The sequence below is a fragment of the Dipteris shenzhenensis genome, chromosome 30, assembly GCF_047967505.1.
Source record: "Dipteris shenzhenensis isolate YYH24624 ecotype China chromosome 30, Dip_SZ_1.0, whole genome shotgun sequence".
In the NCBI taxonomy this organism is placed as follows: domain Eukaryota; kingdom Viridiplantae; phylum Streptophyta; class Polypodiopsida; order Gleicheniales; family Dipteridaceae; genus Dipteris; species Dipteris shenzhenensis.
The window spans coordinates 26940690-26956326 of NC_141625.1; the positions used below are offsets into that span (position 1 = coordinate 26940690).

At 44.6% G+C, this 15637-nt stretch overlaps 1 protein-coding gene across 2 annotated transcripts in view; it reads left to right on the forward strand.

Annotated features, from left to right (window-relative positions):
* Positions 1-15637, forward strand: part of LOC147881907 (uncharacterized) — a 46360-nt gene that overhangs the window by 15043 nt on the left and 15680 nt on the right. For both annotated transcript variants that reach the window (XM_087401449.1, XM_087401448.1), the window contains exon 5: positions 3207-3303. In XM_087401449.1, the coding sequence (XP_087257575.1) occupies positions 3207-3303 (97 nt within the window). The remainder of the gene's footprint in view (positions 1-3206; positions 3304-15637) is intronic.

Sequence of the window (15637 nt, forward strand, 5' to 3'; positions counted from 1 at the left end):
GACTTCTTGGGCATCCTTTGATAGAGATTGTGACTGAGATTTCCTCAGGCTTCTTTCGGGAAGCTTTTCTGGCTTTTTGGGATATATCCTTGACCGGCGGATTTTGAGTTGTTCATTACCTGGGTTCGCTACTGGGCACTCTGGACTCTCTAGAAAGATAGAAACCATAGTCTTTGGTGATCCTATGTTTTCTCCTTTTGTTTTATTTTGTCATTCTTTGTAGCAATCACTCTTTGATTGTCTGCAAACTCACTACATAGATTACGATGTATATTTGTCCTACACGGAGATTTTCTCTTGATGTACTTTTTCAGCTTCCCAGTTTTAGGATAGCTACCTTGTAATATAAAGCATTCAAAGTTTTCATCCAAAAAAAATGTGTGTGTGTGTGTGTCGTTTGTAGAAGGCCATCTTCTCTTTCGGCTCTTGCCATAGTTTGCCTATAATTTTTTCAGTTACCAGTTCTCTGATGTCAATGTTGGTGTCACGGAGTTCTGATGCATCGATTGCCCAATATCCTAGCCTCGATTCCTTTTTTGTACCAGCCTTTGTGTTTGGTTGCTTCCATCCTAGTGCATTTTTGCTACTGTCTTTAGGTATCCGATGTGTTGATATACAGCTTGTCCTTGTCCATTTTTGCTACTGTATTGAGATATCTGATGTTTGGCATAGGGCTTCCCTTGCTAATGTTAGCATGCCGTTTCAGCTACGAAGATTGGGTAGGGAGTTTGAACCTTGATTCCCAGCTTTTTTATTATAAAAAATTTCGCACTCTCTTCGCACACTTCCATGAGCCTTTGGCTTGTAGAGATATATACAATGATATGGTGGTGTAGGATAGACTAGGACTTAGTCTATTTCAGAGTTTTTGTGTGCTCTAGTACTTAGACTATATATACCAAGTACTTGTACTTCATTTGGTTGAACATTTTAGTTAGAGTTCAATTGTGTTCACTTCTTGTTCTCTTGTGTTCACAACGCTTCTCCATTCTTATTCCTACATGTGGTATCAGAGCTAGTCCTTCCAGCCCTGTCACTTGCTTCCCTGCTCTCCCGCGTGCTTCTGTTGCACTTCTGTCGCAGAGAAGAAGTTACTTCTTGCTAGTTGACTTCTCTTTTGGCTGTTCTGAGCTCCCACGAGCTTCGCGTGATCTCCAGCTTCAGTTTTGTGCGAGATTTTGCACCAAGAAGCACTCCTCAGTTGAGCGACTTCGTTTTGCATCACGTGCGCAGTTTTTTCAAGCAATTTTGGATAACAAAAGTTTTGTCATTGCGTCGGGCAACCCGGAGGAGTTTTGAGCAGTTATAATGAAGTTTTGAGCAACAGATCCGAAGATACCTGCAATATCATTTGCGTTTTGCTGATTTTTACTGATTCCCATATGAAGAGATCCCAATATGCTAAGAAGAATTCAACAGTGAGACCATCCTAGCCAGGAGATTTCCATCTACCACATGATTTAACAGCATCACTTAACTCTCTTTCAGTGAAAGGAGTTTCCAAGACCAAAGCCTTTGTTGGTGAGACAATGGGAGTGACATGCTGTAATAATTTCTGCCTCGCTGAAATAACCTCCTGTGATGGAGAATTTGCTTTCCTAGCATAATGTCAAAAACTTTGACAACAAATTGTATGGAAACCCTGACAGCAGCCCTGCAAAACTGTACGGAATCCCTAACAGCAAACTGTATGGAAAGAGCAGCCACGGAAACAGCAACCTGTATGAAAAACAGCAAACTGAATGGAAACAACAGCATGTACGGAAACAGCAGCCTGCACGGAGACTACTTCGCCCATATGGAATCCTTGGTCACCACTTGTACGAGCAGTTGTACGAAGTCTTGCACGGAAGGCCTGACAGCACGTGTACGGACGCTGTACGGAACAAGAGGCAGCATGGAAGACATGCGTGGTGTGAAGACTGTACGTAGAGGTCGTAGAGGCTGTACGGGAGCCGGAAAGGGCTGTACGGAGGCTGTACAGACTGATTGCAGGATGAGGAAGGCACATAGAAAGCTAGGAAACCCTAGAGTCAGCTCCAGGGAGGACACGTAGTGCAGTTTCAATCTCATGATAGTCATTCATAAGGTTGAAATCCATAAACTCCATCACGAAGAGCAGGGACTAGCTACTATGACATCCCCACCACTGATGTCATTAGTGCCCAACAGTGGGTGTAGACCGTAGTATAAACATATGCTCTCGCACATACAAATCCACACACCCAGACATACTTGAGCATCCATTTATACAAAGGTCTTTGTACTGAGTTTCTGTCAACACTCCGGAGGTGAATCAGCGGCCGTGACAATGGGTTAGCACTAAAGGAGAAGGCTAAGAAAATTTTTGTTCACATTCTCTTCATTCAGGCTACAACTACTTGTCAAGACTAAATGATTTCATTTTAGTCTCTTCCAAACGAGCATCCAAGCAAAAAAATGCTTAGACCATCTAGGTGATAGGGCAACACAACACCACTTAAGATAGAAAGAATTTATCGCAGTATAAGCATGCCACAACATGGACGAAAATTTCACAAGGTGAAATTTGCATGTCCGCTAATGCGGTAGAAGCATACATTTAGCTGAATCCAGGAACAATAGTGACAATGTTGAAACATAGATACGATTTCCCAACAATATCTTGTATTAGAGACAATAAATTGAAAATGATAATCAACAATCAAAGATTATGATGCCTATGTAAATACATTTTAATAATAGAGTTGGAGGAAAGAGAAGTCAATGATTTACTTCCTAGGTTATTAATAGCAAATAAATAAAAAACTGTATCATTCAAGACTTAATAAGAGTAAAGGTGATATTGTCTCAAAAGATACAGCTAGCAAATTAAATAAAGAACGTTCAATACAAATCAGCTACTTGGAGAGGTTATATTCTCAGCTTACTAGTTTCAATATGCACATGTTGAGTATAAACAATTTTGTATCACAAATGTATATCCAAGGAGTCATAACTTCTATGATATTATTATCGGATGAGTATGTGGATCTGGAGACGTTATTGTAAAATTTTCTTGAGCTAGGAAAATACTTGTAAAGAAGGAGAAAAGAGGGCATTTTTGGAAGATAATTTGAGCAACTAATTGAACCCATCTTTTTGGGTAAAAAGATCACTTGTATTTTGAGTGACATGTAGATTACATTTGAGCCTGAATTTCCTTTTTTAATTTTCTATGAGAATAGATGGAGTGGGTATCTAAAGCGATCATTTGACAACGGAGCTACTTGGTCAGACAGACAACAATTGCCTCCAGGGATTTTGGGCCCAATTAAGAACAAGGTATGTGGCCCTATACTTTCTGATGTTGGATGATCTCCTGTGAGTGCTTTCTTAAAATTTTGGAAGTAGATCTATTGTTGTTGTTTGTCTTGTTGTGTGGTAAGAAACCTAAGATGTCACCTGAAAAAAAGGACTAGTTATCTTGACAATTACTACTGTTGATAGTTTCAAATCATAATCTTAATTTCGAATAGAATACTATCTGATCTTACTACCAAGAGAGACATTCACAGCTTGTACTTTATCCCAAACACACTTGAAGAAATAAAGGCCCATAAGAGAGTTATACACATCCGAATGAATCTCTGTGAAGCAAAGTTGATTCCCAAGGCATATACGATCTTATTGGTAGATGCTTCTTGATAATTTTCTACCCCTTAGATTAAAGTATTGCAAAAAAACTTCAAAGATGAGTTATTAACATAGACCACAAAAGTAGAGCCATACCAATAGTGTCTCCACTTTTCAAGATATGAATGACAAACATACAACTCGTGTTGGCCACTTTGAAAGAGGACAATGGACATGAACACATGTAAGATTTTTTTTACCTCCTTAATTGGACTCCCAAGTAGACCATACTCGCCCCTTTAGGCTAATGTAAAGGAGTCTCAATATGAATCAATTTGGACATGTGGCAATTGAGGGACATTAGTCCCATAATCAAATGTTGGACTATGTGATAATTTGTGATGTTCAAAGCCTAGAAGTATTCCTATTGATGCTTTTAGGGGAACTCCAAGCTACGAATGGTTAGGACCCTTCATATGTTGATGTGTCCGTATGGCGTAGTGACAAGTGCATCAAGATGTAGTAGTGGTACTAGTGCGTGTAGGCTCATTGGTTGCAGCTTGACAATTGGTGCTATATGTTTAATGGATTAGTGAGCTATGTGGCATTAGTGACAGTGCTCTCGTGGGATGTGACGGTCCGTGATAGTGGCTATGTTGCTTGGTTGGACAATTCGATGGCTGGCATCAAGGATCATGACGAGATTCACAGGTATGTGAAAGTGAATCTTGCTCTGTGTGATGCTCAGTTGTGGCTGGGTGTTGTAAGGCCTACTCCAAGAGTAATGCGTTATGGCGATGGTTGTGATCGGTGACCTTTGTGATGGTGCATTGACAGGGTGTGTCCTTAGGCTGGATAGTTGTTAGCACTTTGTGTGGGGCAGGTTGTTTTAACCTTTGGGCTGTGTGTTAGAGTTGACTAGAGATTTGACAATCATCATTTTGAGTTGATTTGGCCTTGCATGGGTGGTCACATTTTAGTAGGTGTTTCAGCCTATGGGGATTGTTGGGGCTATAGGCCTCAACGCTCAAGCCTTATGTAAAAGACTATTAATATAAATTGAGGGCACGGGGGGGGGCATATCATAGCTTCTCACTCAATCTCAACACGTGGTGATTGAGCAGCCTTAGCATTATAATATGTGGGGTTCAAAGCCTAGGATTATCCCCATCGGCACTTTTGGGGAACTCCAAGCTAGCAGTGGCTAGGCGGTGGATCTGTGAGACACTCCATACACTGTTGGGTCCCTACGGCATAGTGGCAAGTGTAGACCATGGACTGAACAATTGGCATATGAGAATATAGTTTTGAGGTAAGGAAAGTTTTCGTTTTGAGGGGGTAAGAATGTGCAGGCTGTAAATAATGTCCTACCAGATGGGAACTAGAGTGGTTGCCGGGCAAACTTGATGGCCTCTTATCACCATGCTGTAGTAGCGGGCAACCTACATGTTCCAAGTAGTGATGCTGGACATTGTCTCCCATACACTATCCTTTGCAAAGGCGAGGGCAATTGTGGGAAGGAGGTGTCACAACATATGCCTCAATCCTAACCGGATAAATCGAGAATGCATGGCCCCCCTTTGTAAGCCACGCAACCATCCCCCAAGTAAAGTCGCACTGCATCCATAGCGTGCTGGCCACAATTCTAAGAGCCATCGACCGAATCCTCTTCGTGTTGCATCCATTACATGCTGGCCACAATCCTAATAGTTGTTGGCCAAATCCTTTGCGCTCCAAGGCACTCTCATAGGTAGTGAGGGATCGTCTCCAACACTTTGTCAGCACAACAATGGCAACTGCCACCCGCCCTCATCTACTCCAACTAGGGGCCTATGGGCAAGCCTCCTTGCGCGACCATCAAAAAGAAATAAGAGGTCTTTGTTGCTCTAAGGCTGGTCCAAAGATGCAACCAAAAGCGAGAGATGACCTTCCTGTGAACGTCATGCTCAACCCAATGCCGCTTCCTAGAGGGGGTCCTTTTTGTAGCCTCGAGCAGAAGACGTCGACCAATGTGGGTCATGTACGAGAAGAAGGGCATCTCCTCAAGCTTGTCCGAGTGTCCTACCCCAATGGGCAAGCACCACTCACCTGGGTCCCATTGAATCTCCAAAGAGGCTGGCCCTCCCATAACCAAAGCTGCTACTGTGTGCCCTATTGTTGTGACAAGACTGTGTTGAGAGCTATAGTTCACATTCTGCCGATTGTCCAAATGGCCCATAACCTTAACCCTCTGCCACTCTAGCAAGCCAAAAGCCTCATCGTTGGGGCTGAAGGAGGCCCCCAAGTCACACTCTATAACATCTGCAGTAGTAGGAGCCAAGTGACTGTGGTAAAAATGAGAGGAAACCCAATCCTCGAGAATTGTACATATCGATGATGATGAGCCGGGGAGTTGTGCAGTCCCTCCCACCACGAAACAGGGATCGCCGCATCAATCTTTGTCATCCTTATATTTGCCCCTTTCAAATGTGAGAGTGCCTGCACCCGTGTCTCTGTCCCCAAGGGAAGTGGTCTCCAAGTCCCAAATGTCTTGGTTGGACTGCTGTCCCACTGCGCATAGCTGATGTGCGCCCCTGTGAGACTGTTGCCACTGTCCTCTTGTACAAGGAGTTTTTCAAAGAAGCCATTGCCGAATCAAGAGCTTATAGGGCTCTAAGCCTGTGTGTGAGACTTGGTACCACTAGCTTGCCCAGTAGGGCTCTGGTTTGCATCTCCGGGTCAATGATTCCCAGCCATCCTTGTGCATGTGGCGGGATCACCGTCTGCCAGGCGACCCAAGCTTTGGTGTTCTGTATACCATCGGAGCCTGCCCATAAGAAGTTGCACAGCAAGTGCCTCAGCTGACATGTGAAAGCACTGGTAAGAGGCTATGTACCAGGCCGTGCAACCCTCCTTGTGCTTGTGGTGGTAGGATCACCGTTTGCTAGGCGATCCAAGCTCTGGTGTTTGCATACCATCGGAGCCTGCCCATTAGAAGTTGCACAGCAAGCGCCTCAGTTGACCCATGCATCCCATGTGAAAGCACCAGTAAGAGGCTATGTATCAGGCCGTGGCGAAGAGGACTTGATCGGCCACCAAGGCCTTGCTTACTAGGGAGAGTTTGGTCGAGCTCCAATAGAGAAGCTTGTGCCGCACATGGCAGGGGATCAAGTACAGTGCTAGGTCCCCTAGCCTTTGCCTCGCGGATACATGAGGATGTGAAGTACTTGGACTTCCTATTTGCCCAAGTTTCTAAGGATATAAGCTGTGTGTTTATGCTTCGATCCTTATGCTAAGCAATTTAGTGATCAAGTGGCACTTGAGGCAGCCATTGGAATTGTGTATTCTAGATTGGGATGCTAGAGGTAGTTCTAGGCTGAGTATAAGCCTTTTGGAACTGAGATGGATGATTTTTGGTTATGCTTGTGAAAGGAGAGCCCAGCAGCGCTGATGCATGGGTTAATGATGCCAAAGCTTTGGCAAGTATCTTGTTTTGTGTAGAAACATATTTTATTTGGTTTCTCTAGGAGATGGGTCACATGCAGGCAGTGGTTGCTAGGTAGATGGCACATCTTGAGTACAGCCTTGTTGTTGAGTAGGCAGGGGTCGAGAACCGATGTTTGGAATGGAAAGTATCCTTGGAACCCTGAGAGGGATGGTACAGGTGTGATTGCCATAGCGTTTGCTGTGTTGTGATGCCAGTTTTCTTATGGGAAACAAGTCAATGTATCAGGATATGTGCGACCCATAGGGTGAGAGACTATTGGTCATGGCAGTCTTGGAGAATGGAGAAAGCTCGTATATGCTTTCCTTTTTTACTTTGAGCAGATAGGTGGCTAATTGGGCACTAGTGACAACCATGGGGAATTGTGTGGCCAAGTGTGGTCACAAGTGACAGTTCCGGGCTGCGTGCAAGCTATCTGGAATAGGAATGGAGGCCTATTGCCAGGATTGGTGAGAGCATTGAACATTAGAGGCTTTGTAGGGTATGTCGATGCCTAATGGGATGTGGAATGCCCCAGATGCAAGAAAGAATGTAATCTTTATGTAGCTTGGAATTTTGGGTCTCTCACTTAATTAAAGAAATACCGAAAGGGGTGCCAAGGTTTGGGGCCAATCTGTGTCTTTGTCTTGGTGCAGGGGCACTCTAGCTCCCAATCTATGTTTAAGTTCCTTGCTGAATATTTTATTGTGAAAGCATTGGCTGGTTATTTGTAGTTCTACTGCCCTTTAATTTATTGAAGGCCGGTTTCAGTCCGCGCTCCAAGAGGTCTATCAGATTGGGTTGAGAGCACGATCGGGGTGAAGCAGAGGTACCCCCTCTCACCGACTCTCTTTGAGCTTTACATTGATGAGATCACATCCTTTAAAGACTGCATAGGAAGCGAGGGATCACTATTGGTTGACCTGATGACACAAATACTACTGTATGCGGATGACATAGTCCTCATATCATCTTCACCGGAGGGATTGCAGAGACATCTGGAGGCCTTGCAGGTGTTATGTAGAGTGAGAGACTTAACAATCAACCTTGGGAAAACCAAGGTTATGATCTTCAACACCTCATGTGCAGTGCTTCATTGACATAGCTTCACTTATCGAGGTGAGCCAGTGGAGATAGTGTAGTCCTACACATACTTGGGGGTAGTATTCATAGGGCCGGTTTTCACGTTGACCCATGCAGCCAGCACATGACTCACACAAGGCGGGTACCTTGGCCCGACTAGAGAGACAGTGCTTCTAGGTGCACTTTCAAGATTCACGGATGAAGGGTTGGCTTTTTGACACCCTTGTGCGATCAGCTGCCATGTATGCAGCACCCTTTTGGGGGAGTGATCTTCCTGGAGCACAGTGGAGGAGATTTGAGCGGCTACAGGTGATTATGGGATCCGGGATGATTTGGAGTAAGCCCTTAGTTCCTCATCAAATAGTACAGGTGGAGTTCACCATGACATCTCTCCATGTTGATGCCATTTTTCAGACGGTGACATTCCTCCATAGAGTTTGGGTCCTACCCCACGCGAGATTACTGAGGTTGGCACTAGAGTCATCCATGTGACTAGCAGAGAGCTGGGTTGATACAGCATGGTATGCACGTATATCCATATGGTTTGCCAATCACGGACCATGGTATCCAGATGGACCGGCTTTCCTCTTTTCAGTACAATATGGATGCACCACCTGAGTCGATCCCACAATATGAGATTAACCGTATTATATGATTAGATCTCCTCCAGCTTTATATGTCTTGGACTTGGAGGAGGGGACCAGGAGTTCCCTACCAAGATCCAGTTCTACCACGATCACTTCTTGAGAGTATTGGAGGATGGACTCATCATCAGACCCTAGTACCTCGAGGATAGCGGAGCCTCAGTTGCATTGAGAATCACCATTTAGCTGAGGATTGAAGCAAGGAGAGTCGCAAGGATACCTAGAGAGTAGAGGATCTGTAGATTATGCATGTTGGGGGAGATCAAGACAGATGGAGGAGAAATTTCTATGCAGTTTCCCGGCCTACTATGAGATCAGGGGACAATATCATTGCCTCTTTTGGAAGGGACATGCCTTCAGTCCACTCTCACGATTGAGCCATGTCCATGACTAGGTCTGCATTGGCTCTATCTGATTGAGACGCGACGATACAGAGAGATACTACTTTGATAGATCAGAGAGCAGCAGGAGGTGACAATACCACATGCCATCGAGGCAGATTGAGCACAAGGGCATGTCATAGATTTCTATGCATTTGAGTCAGCTCTAGGACACACAAGGGTGGAGGAGTTAGCTGATATGAGGGTAGTATGGATCAGCAAGGAGAGGCGACATGATACTATCGAACGAGGGACGCAGAGACCACACATGACACGGAGAGCGGCCAGAACGCATACGATCGTGGTCAAGCCTATCTCAGCTCTCCTCGAAGGGGACCGCCAAAGACAAGGCAGCACTCTTGACATAGTTCATCGTATCCAGAAATCGATGAGGCCATGTCCCCCACCGCAGCGCGAGACATCTCGACAAGCATAGATTTGGGATATCCTTGCCACCCACAGGGGAGCCACCATGGTGTCGGGTTTTGGCTTCTGAGCCTCATCTTTCAGTTTGAGCCTCAACTTTCATTTGGTGTTTGTATTTGAGTTTTGCATGAGCTCTTTGAGCTCCTTAGCTTAGTAGAGCAGTATAGTACTCAGTGAGACCCCTAGCATGCCTTTTGCTTCAGCCCCTCAAGGCTTGTATGAGTCATTACTGTTGATGTACTTTGTTTCATAGGCCCGTGAGGACGTTAATATATATATATTTCTTTCTTTCTAAAGCTGGGGCAATTTGCTGCTCTGCTGATATGTCCGATGCCCACTTGGCAACCATGGTACCTCGTTGTCTGTCCCATGGGGCCGCAACCGCAAACTCAAGACCTTGGCTAAGATCTTGCATGCAGTGTACAACAGGCTAATCGGTCTCCATTGATGAAGATCAGCCCTATACCCCCCCCTTCGGGATCAAGCAAATCCAGCCATGACTCAAAGACTGTGGGAGAGAACCTAATTTTCTCTTTCCCTCGTATCTATGTGCAAGTATAGTACGAAAATATGTCATATGCAACCCCCAATTCTATATATGAGTATACCGAGAAGACCCGTCAGACTCAACCCTCATATCTATATACGAGTATAGCACAAAAACTGTCGGACGCAACCCCTCAAATTTCTCTCTCTCCCGTATCTCTTGAAAGGCCAAGCAAAGGGGGTTGTGGATATGCTCCAGAACCACCTAAATGATGGTGACAATCCGTCCTCTCCAAGGCAATTCTGTGGAGGGAGGGCCTTCAAGACCTCCCAAAGCTCTCATCAGTAAAAGGCGCCTCTACTTGTCTGCTCATGCTCGCAGAGATCACTGCCAAGATATGGGTCCAAACTTCCTCCTGAGCTACATGTATCCTGGGAGACTCCTCCTCAGACTGAAACAAAAGTTGATAGGTGTTTGTGGTCATCTTGAAACCTCACGGGAATCAGAGTGTATTTGCCGGCTCACATCTCTCAATCTCTTTAGTTGTGTTGAGGCCTAGTGGTTTGAAAAAATGGTCATCCTGTCACCTGCTATACCCACTATGCCTTGATGAGTGATAAGAGAACTTTGTTTGATAGATCTCTGTATCTTGAAAGTTGGGCCGTGCACACTCGTACCCATTCACAAGCCTAAGTTGTGTATGCTTGCTGCTTTAGTCGTGTTCTTGCACCTATGCAAAATTGAAAGTGCATGCGACAAACTGGTACTGTTTTGCTGTTTGGTGTCCTTGCTTTTGTTGATTGCTTGTTCATTGTAGATAGAGTAGTTTTTTAAATAGCATAGACTAAAAACCTAGAGTAGTTCCAATTTCTCTAGAGATTCAGAAGCTCTCTTCTCGATCTCAAATCTCTCAAGTGAATGAAAAAGACTCCTTGGCCATGAACACAAATGAGTGAAATATCTCAAGTGAATGAAAAAGACTCCTTGGCCATGAACTCAAATGAGTAAAATCTCTCAAGCAAAACGGAGGAAATCTCTCACAACAAAATGAATGGATGGAAATTTTTCTCAACAGAAATCACTCAAGAACTCTCAATCTAAAAGCCGCTCTGATACCATGTCAAGAATGTGGGATCGTGCTAAGCCTAGTACACACAAAGAGTGTTTGAATCTAAGGGGGTTCAAAAATACACAAGAAACTCCATGAGAGAGAGAGAGACAAGATGGGCACACTCAATCAATTGTATTCTAATGATCAAATATATTGTTGTATAGCCTCAAGGACTTATCTCCAATTTTCACGTAGGTCCATATGTACACACCTCATTCTTGCAATCTAGTCCATCCAATCTCCTATTTTCTTTCTTCATACCACTCTTTTGTGACTCACCATACATTAGTGCTTCATGGCATCACAATTCTCAATGATCGGTGAGTGGTCAGACATTGTGGTGCCCGCCAAAATGTCGGTGGCTCCTCCCCCCCCTATGCATCGCCCAATCACCGACATAGAACCTATCCGGCATCTCAAGAAGTCCGATATCTTTCTGCATCCCGAAGTCTCCTGCTTTCATAGGCCACTGCATGACCATTCTGATGCAATGCAGCCCCAACACATTCTCCACAAGCATCGCAATCAACATCAAAAGATTGATAAAGATCTGGGACTACAAGAATAGGCTCTGTAGTCAACTTCTCCTTGAGTGTATTGAATGCTTTCTTCTGTGATATTCCCCATGTGAAGGCTGCATTTTTCTTAGTAAGGTCATGTAATGGAGCTGCGATATCAGCAAAATGTCTGATAAACCTTCTGTAGTAAGAACACAGGCCTAGGAAACTTCGAACTTCATGCACAGTTTTCAGCTCTGGCCATTTCTGAATGGCATGGATCTTTGCTGGGTCCATTTTTATCCCATTCTTGGATATTATATGCCCCAGATAGTGGATTTCTTCCAAGAAGAATTCACTTTTCTTGCTGTTTGCGTAGAGCTGATGATTTCTCAGCTCTTGAAACACTATAGCAAGATGTTCCCTGTGTTCTTCTTCTGTCTTAGAAAAGACTAAGATATCATCAAAGAAAGTACCCGTGAAATGCCTGTACTTTCGGAAAATGCGATCCATCATTCTATTGAATGTGGCTGGAGCATTTGTCAACCCAAAAGGCATCACTAAGTATTCATACAACCCGAATGTAGTGCGAAATGCTGTCTTGTGCACATCCTGAGGCTGTATCCTCACTTGGTGATAGCCACTCTTTAAGTCTATCCTGCTGAAAACTGAAGCTCCATTTAACTGATCCAGGACATCATCAATGCGCGGAATAGGGAACCTATTCTTGATGGTCATTTTGTTCAGTGCGCGATAATCGACGCACATACGGAATGAACCATCTTTCTTCTGTACTAACAGTACAGGGGAACAAAAAGGAGACGAGCTGGGCTGAATCAACCCTTTGGACAGCAAATCCTGTACCTGAGCCATAATCTCCTCTCTTTGAGTCGCACTGACTCTATAAGGTGGTCTGTTTGGTGGCTCACTACCAGGCATTAACTCTATCTGATGATCTTCTGGTCTCTCTGGGGGTAACTCCCCTGGCAAAGCATCAGAAAAGCAATCTTTAAAGTTTACAAGAAATTGAAACTTATCTTTGTCTGCATCATTTATTTCAGCATGCATATAATTCTCTTTTTCTTTTACAAAAACCATGTACGCAGAAATTGCAGACTTTATTGCTTTACCACATGTAACATCAGATACAATGGGGATAGTCTCCCCTTTATTCCTGGCAATTAAACGCTGATTTTCCCCCCTATGCACAAACTCCAGCACTCTTTCAGGAAGAGTCAACTTCACTGCCTTGCGATGAAACCAAGGCATTCCCAAGACTACATCATGATGTTTCAGTGGAGAAATGAAGAAGTCTTCCTGATCCACATAACTCTGAACATGAAGACGGAGCTTCCCTATCAAGGGAGTAACTGGCACAGGATTCCCACAGAACATTTGATCGGCATCCAAAGCCCTGCCCAACTCCTCCGTCTTTATTCCCAGCCTCAGGGCTAGATCCTCTGATATGAAATTATCAGTAGCCCTTGGATCAAATAAAATTAGCGCTTGCTGGTCTCTAACTTTGCCCCATGATAGCAGCAATTCTCGTTCTTCTGGGTTTGAAGCATGACCCAGTATGTCAGGTATTCCCCCCGCCATTGGCTTTTGCGGTCCTCGTGGCTTCTCTGCCTCTTTTCCCTTCGAAGTTGAAGGCTTTTTTGGGCACTGGGCAGCCACATGCCCCTCTTTGCCGCACCTGAAGCATTTCCCATCTCTACGGAATTCCGCTATCTGTTCAGGGGTGAATAAGATTTGCCCTTATAAGTCTTTGAAAACTGAGTATCCCTCGGCTTCTGAGGGTGAAACCCTTTCTTTTCAGCCTTGGGATACTCTTTCTTTTCTGATTTTGAAAAATCAGTTTTCTTTTTATCAGCACGTCCTGCATGCAAAGATGGCACTGTAGATGGATCTTGTAATGGCACAAGGCTAGCTACTGAAGCTGAATGCATAAGGTCTTGAATGTTCTTTGCCCCCAAAGCATTCACTACTGCTTGAATTCTTGGAGTGAGACCTGCTCTGTACTTTCTCATTTGGGTCCCTTTGGAGATCTTTTTGAAAGGTGCAACCTGTAAATAAGCATCCCAAAACTTTTGGTTGTACACATCCACTGTATCTCCTGCATCCATATGCAAGCTGTCCCAATCTTGAAGAACATGGTCTCTAAACTGTTTAGGCATAAACTGCTGGTAGAAGGCTTTCTTGAAGTCCTTCCACTTCCTTGGGGCTGACCCATATGTGGTCTGTGCACTCCACCATGCACTAGTTGTTGCTGTCAAGTGCAAACTGACCATTCTTAACTTGGAGGATTCTGAAAATTTTTCTGTACCGAATGCAGCATCAAACTGCCTGATGAACTGCAATGCTTTGTTTGTATGACCATACTGTCCATTGTAGGTCATAAACTTGACAGATTTTCCTCCCTCTTTAAATTCCTTGGTCTCTTTGGAAGACTTTCTCTTCCTAGGCTTCTTGTGTTTCCTTCTTTTCCTGGATGGTTTATCTGATAAGGAAGAAGAAGACACAGAAGTCGAACTCGAGGTAGACGGTGATGGACTAGGAGATAGATGATGATGCCTCGATCTCTTTTTGCTATGGGACCGTCCCCTATGAGATCTCTCTTTCTCAGGTTGTACACGAGAGTGTGCCTCTGGCATTGGCACGTCATATATTGCATTAGGCATAGCTTCTGCTTGAAACAAATGCTGAGCCCTTGGATCCCTTTTGAGATTTTCCATCTCGTGTATATGAGTGCGTACCATCTGTTCAAATTCTCGTTGAGTTTGCTGCACACTTCTCTGTCTTGGATGTACATCCCTATCTTGTGAATCCCACTGGATAGGTGATTGATCCATATTCTGAGATCTGCAAATTTCACACACCGTGTAGGTAACTGATGCACAACTACCTTTGCTTTTCCAACAGAAAAATACCTCAACAAGAGGTGTTTTGCATTCACAATCTATGCCAGTACTGGCTATCAATTCAAGGCATAAACCCACACAGTTGCCAAAGCATCAACAACTATATTGCCCTTTTCTGGTTGCTGCAGATGGCTTCAAAAGGCATCTGTTTTTTCCTCTTTTCACTGCTCAAAGGCATGCATACTCTTTTTCTGCAAATCTCTGATTTCTCTGCTTTTCTCTGCTTTTCTGCTGCTTTTCTGACACTAGAAGTCTGACAGACAGGTGAAATCTGCTAGCAGAAATAGTCTCTGTAACTGTCCTTTTTGTTTTTGAAAGAACAGTAACCAGATGGAGTAACTGGCTAGTTACTCTAACCAGATTGACTGGTTCTGGTCTGGTTAGTCTGCAACTAGACTAACTGGACTAGTCACAGTCTGGTTACAGTGACCAAACTAGTCTAGTTGGGTGAAGTTAGCTAGACCTCTAACCAGGGTTAACTAACCAGAGTTAAACTTAACCACTGGTTGGCCACATCAGCCTGCCACGTGTCTTGCCATGTCATCTGTTGAGCTGGCTGCCACATGTACTGCCACGTCAGCACCTGCACGTGCATGCCACCTGGCTGCCACGTCATCCCGCACGTGTGATCGCCACGTCACTTATGTGCCACGAGTCTGCTGACCTGTCAATACTACCCCTGCCACGTGTGCGTCACATCAGCAAAGATGACATCAGTGCTCCACGTCAGCATCAACGCAGAGCCCCTGCAAACTTTCAGCACCATGGCACCGCGCGTGAAGAACAAGCGTTGTCGTGAAGAATCCTGTCAGCGCTCAACGTAACCGGCCCATCTATTCTCCGTCAGTTCACGCCTAGACGAGTTCCAGCTGTAGGAGCTTTCGCATCATGACGCGCTGTGTAGCAGAAGCTTTATGGAGCCTGCGTTGTCCGTCGATTGCATTAGTCAAAGATAACACTCGGAGCCCGTGCGCTCCCTCAAAGTCTATGCCTACGTGAACCTTCTCCATAGCTTCGACTATACACCCCCG